At 57.9% G+C, this 9,566-nt stretch overlaps 1 protein-coding gene across 8 annotated transcripts in view; it reads left to right on the top strand.

The window, feature by feature from the left end:
* Window positions 1–7,599, top strand: part of TTC7B (tetratricopeptide repeat domain 7B) — a 240,733-nt gene extending 233,134 nt beyond the window's left edge. For 6 of the 8 annotated variants that reach the window (XM_040227472.1, XM_040227468.1, XM_040227469.1 and 3 more), the window contains one exon: window positions 6,451–6,732. In XM_040227472.1, coding sequence (XP_040083406.1) covers window positions 6,451–6,672 — 222 coding nt within the window. In that variant the 3' untranslated portion in view covers window positions 6,673–6,732. Of the gene's footprint in view, window positions 1–6,450 lie in introns of all 8 variants that reach the window. The other 2 variants (XM_040227474.1, XM_040227473.1) reach the window with 2 other exon arrangements.
* The last annotated feature ends 1,967 nt before the right edge of the window (window positions 7,600–9,566 follow it).

The following is a 9,566-nucleotide window of genomic DNA, read 5'->3' on the forward strand; positions in this document are numbered from 1 at the left end:
GCTCTTTAGTTCTTCTTCGCTGGTATGTAGCTGATGCTCCAAAACATACTTGCTGGGTGGAAAATTTGACCAAACCCTCGAATTTTCATCTGCAGATCACCTCCTCCACCCCTCCATTTTCTAGGTCAGGAAAGAGGCTAGTGAGAAGGTTCTGCCTAAGCTGGACAGTTGGTGGTGGACGGCAGAGCTGGCCTGAGAGGACCTGCTCTCCACCACTGTGATGCTTCCCGGCCCAGGGGAGGCCGGGACTCCTCGCTGGAAATAACAGGACAGGCTTTTGTTTTCATTGTGTTGGTGATAAATATTCAGACCCAAGTGTAGTGATGCTTCAAAGGTGTAACCCCCTACCCCGCCGAGGACAGGTTGAAACGGGGGCCTGACGGGGGTGTGTCAGGGCTGTTGGGAAGGGGTCCTGGCCCGGGACCACAGGGTGGGGCTGGGGTCTCTGGGGCCCCGCGCCTCGGCTTCTCCAGGAAGCCTGTGAGCTCAGCCGCGCAGTGTGTCTTAGTCACCATGCCAACTCTCGAGACCCCGTGGGCTGCAGCCCGCCAGGTGCCTCCGTCCATGGGATTCTCCAGGGCAGAGTACTGAAGCGGCTTGCCATTTCCTCCTCCAGGGGATCTTCCTGACCCAGGGATCGAACCCAGGTCTCCCACACTGCAGGCATCTTCTTTACCAGCTGAGCCGCCAGGGCAGCCCCAGCAACATGATGTTCCCGTGTGAACTGTTTTCCTGACCACAGAGAACCTCCACTCCGCTGGCTGGGACTCTGGGGCCACGTCTCCCCCACCATCCTCACCCCACCAGCTGCTGGGGGGAGCCAGGTGGCTTCCTGGGCTGCTGTGTCCCCTGGGGGTCCCGGGGCCTCGGTGGGGGGAGGCCGGGCCTGGGGTGGACCCCGGGGGCGGGGCACCATCTTCCCAAACACACATGGGGCGCGCCTCCCTCGGGGAGTGATTAGCACCGACTTTCCACTGCGGGCACCTCGTGGGGAAGCACTGACTTCCAGGCCGCCTGAGCTGTTGCTCCTTCTGACTTGTTGGGGAAGGCAGATAAAAATAAGGAAATAAGCCAACCTGGGAGACGTTTAAATGTCAGCGGGAGTCTCTTGGCCATTAGAGTGGAAAGTGAGAGCGTGGGGAGCTGGCGGGGGCGCTGAGGTCCTTCCGGGGACCGTGGATGGATACTCGAGGTCCTTCTCGGTGGCGACAACAGGGCACACAACTGCAGTGGCAGATCGAGGGCAGCGGGTCTGGAGACGGGCTGGAATGTTGCTGAGAGCTGTCTTGGCCTCAGAGGAAAACACCCAGCATCCCCACGTTTTCTGGGGACCCCAGCACCACCCCTCCCGCCCGCCTTCGCCCCCGCCAGCCCCCCACCCCAGCCTGAGCTGCACAGTCTGCCCTGAGCTGCCTTCTCGAGGATGTTCCTTGGTAGCGAGCGCGTGGGGCTGGCCAGATCTGGTGGGTCCCCCCAGCTCAGGAGCCCCCAGCAGCGGTGCTGCAGGGCGGGTGTCCCGATCAGGGACCCAGTGCACCCCCAAGCGAAGCGCTGTCTTGGCACTTGGGCAGAGCCTTGCGGTGACATCTAAAGTCTCCAAGAGGCAGGACTTCTTCCCTGGGGGCCCGTGGTTAGGACTGCGCTTCCAACGCAGGGGGCACCATTGCAACCCCTGGTCGGGGGACGAAGATCCCACAGGCCGCAGGGTGCAGCCAAAAAAATGGAAAATTAAATACATTTTTTTAATTAAAAAAAAAATCTCCAAGGGGCTTTTGTCCTGGGCGTGGACAGAGACGCTCCCCAGAGCCAGGGCCCCTGCACGGCGCCCCGGCAAGCAGCCAGGGGCTCCATCCCTGGGCAGCAGTGTCCACACGCACATAAAAGCCGAGGAAGACACTGATTGTCCTCAAACCCGCCAAGTGCCTTTTGTCTCCTTTGAAAGAACAGGTTTAATTTAATCCCTCACTTCCAGTGTGGTGCCTCACCAAGGTCTTCTTTGTACAAAACACCTGATTATAATAATTGCAAGCTTAGCAAGCTGTGTTCATTTGCGCCTGAAGAGAGGGACTGAGAGTCGCCTCCTCGGGGGCTCCTGTCTACTCGGGAGGCCGGCCCCAGTGGGCCCTCATCTCCGGTGGCCCCGGAATCAGCAGGGCTGGCAGAGGCACAGGCTGTTTGCACGCCTTCCCTCATAGGAGGAGCAGGGGCCTAGCACTGGGGCCACAGCAACCACGTCTCAGCTCTGCCGCTTACCCCAGCAGAGGCGTCTCCGGCAGGAGCCGGCCTTGTGGCCCCGACGTGCAGACAACAGGTGAAGTGCAGCCTTGCCAGAGGCTGAGGCAGAGCCCAGTGCCAGGCACACAGCTCAGTCACGCCGGGCTTGTCACCGTGTCCCCAGCTTTGAGAGCAGATGGCTTCTTGCCCACATCTGTGTCCCCAGTGCAAGGCTGGGGTTTGTGCACTCAGTGAGTCTGTGTGACTCTGATGGGGGCAGGGGGAGGGCTTGCTTGTCAAGGTGATGAAATATGTCAGTCATCAAATTCTCTGTCTCCTGCTGGGCTGAGGGCTGGAGGCGGGGGCTAAATGCCACTGCGTCAGTCGGTCAGTTCAGTCGCTCAGTCGTGTCTCTTTGTGACCCCGTGGACTGCAGCACGCCAGGCCTCCCTGTCCATCACCAGCTCCCGGAGTTCACTCAGGCTCATGTCCGTTGAGTCACTGATGCCATCCAACCATCTCATCCTCTGTCATCCCCTTCTCCTCCCGCCTTCAATCTTTCCCGGCATCAGGGTCTTTTCAGATGAGTCCGTTCTTTACATTAGGTGGCCAAAGTATTGGAAGTTTCAGCTTTAGCATCAGTCCTTCCAGTGAACACCCAGAACTGATTTCCTTTATTATTGACTGGTTGGATCTCCTTGCCGTCCAAGGGACTCAAGAGTCTTCTCCAGCACCACAGGTCAAAAGCATCAATTCTTTGGTGCTCAGCTTTCTTTATGGTCCAACTCTCACATCCATACATGACCACTGGAGAAACCAGAGCTTTGACTGGACGGACCTTTGTTGGCAAAGTACTGTCTCTGCTTTTTAATGAGCCGCTGGGCAGAGCTGCCTAAGGGCTTCCAAGGCGGCACCAGTGGTAAAGAACCCACCTGCCAGTGCAGAAGACATGAGAGGCGGGGGTTCGATCCCTGGGTCGGAAAGATCCCTGGAGAAGGGCCTGGCAGCCCCCTCCAGTATCCTTGCCTGGAGAATCCCGTGGACAGAGGAGCCTGGCAGGCTACAGTCCATGGGGTTGCAAGGAGTCAGACAGGACTGCAGTGACTTGGCGCGCATGCGCACACACACACACACGCAGGCACAGTGCTGCCGAAGGGGTTGGTGTGGCCTGGACTTGGCGATTGTCAAGGCTTCAGGCAGATGGACTAGAGCTCCAGCAAGGGGGCCGGACGGGACTGACCAAGGTTGGGGAGGTGGAGGAGGGGTGGGCGCTGCGTCCTGCAGAAATACCTGGGCTGAGGGATCAGCTTGGAAGAGCCAGAAGGCCTGTTCTGGGAGAAAGCGGGGCCTGGCTGGGGGTGAGCACAGCAGAGCGCCAGCTGCAGAGGTGAGGTCTTGATCTTCAGAGGAGAGAGGAGGTGGGACCTGAAGAATGCAGGGGGCGTCAGGGAACAAGGGCACATGGGAGCCCCTCACGACGCAGAGGGGCTCCGGGGTGCACCAGTCCCGGCGGCCAGGCATGTCCAGATGCCAGCCCACCTCTGGCCAGCCTGCCAGCAACGCTGGCCCCTGGCACTGACTCAGCCCCCGGCCAAAGCTTGCTCTGGTTGCCCTCACTCTGCCTGACTGGGGAGAGGCTGATGTTTCATTCCCTCTCCAAGCATGACCTGGCAGCCCCTGGCAAGTCTGTGATGCCTCCCCAAGCTGCCCCGGCTTTCAGAATTAATTCCACTAAACAGATTGCTCAGGAAGCTTCAAGGTCATCTGGAAATGGGAGTCTGTTCTTACATTCGAAATATAAGTCCAGGGATGGGCTGGAAATTCCCAAGCCAGTAAGAAGCCTAGAGAATCAGAAGGCCCTTAGCTGGCCAGCCCTGAGGACAGCGGGTCGGATTAGCCCACAGCTGGTTCCTGCAGGCATTTTGGGAGGGGTGCCCCTGTATCCCTGGAGCTCCCAAGGTCCAGCAACTGCCACTTTCGAAACAAAATTCCCGGCTAGGGGACTGGTATCCTTGTTGCACTCCAGCAGGCTGGGGTCAGAGCACTGCTGCTGAGAGCAGTCACCTCCAGGCCCCGCTGGACCAAGGTCCCGGTGCGCCTGAGTCTCATCTCGCAGACCTGCTTTCTGACTAACAGGACCCCCAGGCCTGCGGCACCTGCAGCCACCCTGAGCCTCAAGATGACTGCCAGCCTGTGGCCCCCAGAGAGGGGCAAGCAGCCCCCCGATCATTGAGCGAATACGCAGGGTGCTCCTGAACAGCAGAGAAATGGGAGAAAGGCTGTGCCCTGAAGGGGAGCTGCCCATCACAGCTGCGGGAAGGAGGGGCTGGGAAGGACCCACAGCACAGTGGGTGCCCTTCTGCTCAGATGGAGCTGGGCTGGTGCCCGGGGGTCAGTCTCTAAAGTGCCAGCGGCGGCAGCGAGCGCTGAAAGGCTGAGGTGGGAGGACGGGACCGGGCCTCAGGCCGGCCTGCCGGCTCCACCCTCCTGGGCCCTGTGACCTCGGGCGAGACCCTGGGCCTTTCTGAGCCTGTCTGCTCAGTCGTGTCCGACTCTCTGCGACCTCATGCCTGTAGCCCACCAGGCTTCTCAGTCAGGGGATTCTCCGGGCAAGAATACTGGAGTTGGTAGCCTTTCCCTTCTCCTGGGGTCTTCTCAACCCAGGGCTCAAACCCACGTCTCCCGCATTGCAGGTGGACTCTTTACTGTCTGAGTCCCCAGAGAGGCCCCTGTGACTTCATTAGATATGATGATGTTACTAAGAAACCAAACACACCCTATTCTCCTCGCAGTTTTCCCCTCCGACAGGGGGGCCTGACCCTGGGCTTACCGTCCTCTGCCCGGGGAGGACAGCCTCCCTCCTCCGGCCCCGAGCCCTCCTGCTCCTCCTCCTCACTCAGGAACCTGCCCCACCAGGACCGAGGCACGCTCGTTGCTGAGGCCGCAGGTGCCCCAGCCATCACCCTCTGACCACAGGCTCCCGGGTCAGCCTCACTGCCCCAAGTCAGGTACTCAGAAGGGCCGACGGCTCTAGGCAGTCAGGGTGCTCTCTGGTCCTGAGAACTACCCAGGCCACAGCCCTCGGGGCCTGGCCGCTGTCTGCAGAGGGCGCCCCTACCCGCTCCAGGAGCTCGTCTCAGAGGCGGGAGCCCCCTGGAGTGTGGGCTCAGGGCGCTGGGGGCTGTGGCTCGGGCCGCAGCCGACCCTCGGGCAGCACAGCCCGGCTCTGCCCTTGGCCTCTGGTGAGGTGCAGCCTTGAGGAAACCGGGGCAGCCTCAGCCCCGCCACACGCGAGGCACGGAGAGAACGTGCAGGCCTGAGGTCTGCAGGCCCGGAGGCCAGGCCGCCTTCTGGGCAGGAAGATGAGGCTTTGTAAAGGTGTCAGCTTCTCCCTGCCCTGAGAGCGATCGCGCACAGCCAGAGGCACTCACAGTGAGCCTGAAGCTCGTCTGAAGTAGCGCAGGCCAAGATGGCCGGTAACACCCGGAAAGCGGAGAGCAGCGAGGAGGGCTCCGCACCCCCACCCGCGCCCCGTTCAGCCCCGACACGCAGTGAGGCCACCCCGATGGCCTGGTGCGGACGCGAAGGTCGGGGCCTCTTGTTCAGTCGCTTGAGACTGGGAAGCCTGGGGGTCTCCCCGCGAGGGAATCCTTGAGTAAATGAGAGTCTGTGGGATGAAATACACACACACCAGTTGTGGAGACGCCCAACCCGGAAACACGATTAGGATGGGATATGTGGGGACCAACACGCACGCCCTGAGTAAAACTGAAGTGACAGCCGTGGGGGGCGCCGAGCCCGGAGGGGACAGTGAGACCGGGCTGCGGCCAGGGTGGGGGCTGTGAGCCACTGACATTTCTGTTCTGTTTGTTGTGACTTTTCTTGAGGTTAAAAAAAGTAAAAGATGGCAAACACCCCTCCGTAGGGCGGGTGTCAGCCGTGACCCATGAGTCAGCACAGACAGACGGGGGCTGTTCCACTCCGGGTGAACCTTTGGAAATGACATTTTTGTTGCTGTTCACAAACGGCTGAATGCCGGTGACTGCGTAAGGGGCATGGTTTGAGCGATCCTTCTGACTCCCACCCTGAGCGCAGCGAGAACTTGAACTTCCACTGTGCCCGGCCCGGTGGAGACACCTGCCTGCCTCCGAGGAACGTGCCGAAGCTCGGGGACAGCTCGGAGTCCAGAGCGGCGTCTCTCTGACTGTCTGTCTGTCTGTCTGTCTGCCTCTGCAGGCCCTGATCCTCCACCAGCTGGGCCGCTACAGTCTGGCCGAGAAGATCCTGCGGGACGCGGTGCAGGTGAACTCCACGGCCCACGAGGTCTGGAACGGCCTGGGCGAGGTCCTGCAGGCTCAGGGCAACGACGCGGCGGCCACCGAGTGCTTCCTGACGGCCCTGGAGCTGGAGGCCAGCAGCCCCGCCGTGCCCTTCACCGTCATCCCCCGCGCGCTCTGAGCCGCCCCGCCCTGCCCTTCCCGTCACCCCCCGCGCCGTGCCCTCCCCGTCACCCCCCGCGCCTTGCCCTCCCCGTCACCCCCCGCGCCGTGCCCTTCCCGTCATCCCCTGCGCCGTGCCCTTCCCGTCACCCCCGCGCCGTGCCCTTCCCGTCACCCCCCGCGCCGTGCCCTTCCCGTCATCCCCCGCGCGCTCTGAGCGGCCCGGCCTCCCCGCCGCTCCGCTCGGGCACACGGCCGCCTGCTGCGCGAGGCCCCGGAAGAGTGTGCAACCGCCCGCCCGCCGTGGACTCACCCAGCCTAGCCCCAGTCACCGCCCTCCACCTGCATTTCTGTTGCCGTTCCCGCCAGCCCGATGATAGTTCTCAAACCTACTGACGTGGTTCAAATGGATTACGTGCCATATTTTGTTAGTTGACTTCCGAGTTTTAAGTAACATGATTATGGAATTAATCCGCAAATGTAGAAGAATGTATTCAAAGTTAAAATTCAGTGGCAGAGCAGATTATTTTTATCAGAGCTGTAAAGAAAACTATTCTCTCCCCGCCACCACCACTCCTGCTCTATCCTTGGCCCGGAAACCAAATGTGAATTGTTTCCCACCTCAGTAACTAGTCCAAGCCAGGACACCAGCTGACAATTTCTTGGTTTTGTTGTCAATAATTGTACCATGTGATAAATTACTGTCCTCACTTAGAACAAAGCCTGAGTCCAAGAATATTTATATTTTGCCAATATATGCCTGTTACAAGAGAAGGAAATATGAGTTATTTAAGTTTAACTTTTTTATGTGAATTCAGAGTTTATTTATCGATGGAAATATGTACAAAGAAGCTTCAAATGGAATATTTACCGACATTCCTTATACATTACAGACACTTGGCTAAATGGAAAGATGATGTTAATAATAAAATGATTTTTAAATGGACCCACAGCTTGTATTTTTCGTGAAAACCCACAGACCACAGAGAACCTAAGACTCAGTTCATAGAGTAGGGAGCTTGTGGTGTCTGGGGGCTGCCCTGGATGGGTCAGCCCTTGGAATGAGGAGGTCTGGCCCTGATGTTAGTGGGGCAATTCTCCTTTCCCGTGTTGTCTGAAATTGGAGCTTGTGACTCAGGCCTGGCCAGTCACCATCTAGCTGTTCCCTTCAACAGATGATCAGGAGTGAGCATGTGACCTGAAGTGGTCCAGTTAAGATGGGAGCTGCAAGGAAAGACTGTCCCTCTCCCACTGGACTTGAACCTGAGTTGTGAGGCTGGAATGACAGCAGCCCTCTTGCCACCATGAGGAGAGGGCGTATGAGGGGGTTGGAGCAGAACGTGAAGCTGAAGGCTCCACCCAACAGATTGGACAGTAAAGAGTAGACACCAAGAACCAGAGAGAAGTTGAGAAGGCCTCCCTAATCCCCCAGAGCTGATTGGCTGAGCATCAGTGTGGTGGCCCCGCATTGCCGGGAGTACCTGAAGCCTTGAGAGCCCCTGCCTAAGCCGGGCATGACCTCCCTGACTCACTGAGCAGGCCAGTGAGGGTGCAGCTGATGTCTGGGGAGAGACTGCAGGCAAAAGCTCCCTGTGGGCAGGGCAAGTAGGCATCCCAATCTCAGCATTGCCACTGCAGGCAGCCTCCCATGGGTGGTCATAGTCATGGGACTTGCAGTGTGAGGCACTGGCAAGAAAGGCCGGTGCCCAGTGGGGCAGTGGGTAGCCCTGGCTAGAGGGTGAGCGCCCAGCCTGAGATCCTGTGCAGAACTGTGGCGGGAGGGCCCCCCAGCTCAGGACTGAGAAGGCAGGAGACCAGGCCCACCCCCCGAGGATAACAGTCCAGGTTCCATACCAGTCACTCTCCCAGGCCAGCTCTGTGCCAGGACTTTATCTTGGAAAATCCTGTGTGCGCCAGACCGTGCTGGTGGCTCCTGTCTGCCTGTCCAGCATCTTCCTCTCCAGAGCATCCCGCCTCTCAGGAAAGCCCAATCTCCATCCACATGGTTCAAGGGTGAACTCGAAGGTCCAGTCTTTTCATCCAGAACCATAGAGCCTTATAATTTAGTGATGGTAAGATGGGCTCAATAAAGGACAGAAATGGTATGGACCTGACGGAAGCAGAAGATAGTAAGAAGAGGTGGCAGGAGTACACAGAACTGTACGAAAAAGAGCTTCACGACCAGATAACCACGAGGGTGTGATCCCTCACCTAGAGCCAGACATCCTGGAATGCAAAGTCAAGTGGGCCTTAGGAAGCATCACTACAAACAAAGCTAGGATGGACTTCCAGTTGAGCTGTTTCAAATCCTGAAAGATGATGCTGTGAAAGTGCTGCACTCAATATGCCAGCAAATTTGGAAAACTCAGCAGTGGCCACAGGACTGGAAAAGGTCCGTTTTCATTCCAATCCCAAAGAAAGGCAATGCCAAAGAATGCTCACACTACTGCACAATTGCACTCATCTCACATGCTAGTAAAGTAATGCTCAAAATTCTCCAAGCCAGGCTTCAGCAGTACGTGAACCATGAATTTCCAGATGTTCAAGCTAGTTTTAGAAAAGGCAGAGGAGCCAGAGATCAAATTGCCAATATCCACTGGATCATGGAAAAGGCAAGAGAGTTCCAGAAAAACATCTATTTCTGCTTTATTGACCATGCCAAAGCCTTTGACTGTGTAGATCACAATAAACTGTGGAAAATTCTGAAAAAGATGGGAATACCAGACCACCTGACCTGCCTCTTGAGAAACCTGTATGCAGGTCAGGAAGCAGCAGTTAGAACTGGACATGGAACAACAGACTGGTTCCAAGAAGGAAAAGGAGTACGTCAAGGCTGTATATTGTCACCCTGCTTATTTAACTTATATGCAGAGTACATCATGAGAAACGCTGGGCTGGAAGAAGCACAAGCTG

Source organism: Oryx dammah, unplaced genomic scaffold, assembly GCF_014754425.2.
Source record: "Oryx dammah isolate SB20612 unplaced genomic scaffold, SCBI_Odam_1.1 HiC_scaffold_26, whole genome shotgun sequence".
Classification (NCBI taxonomy): domain Eukaryota; kingdom Metazoa; phylum Chordata; class Mammalia; order Artiodactyla; family Bovidae; genus Oryx; species Oryx dammah.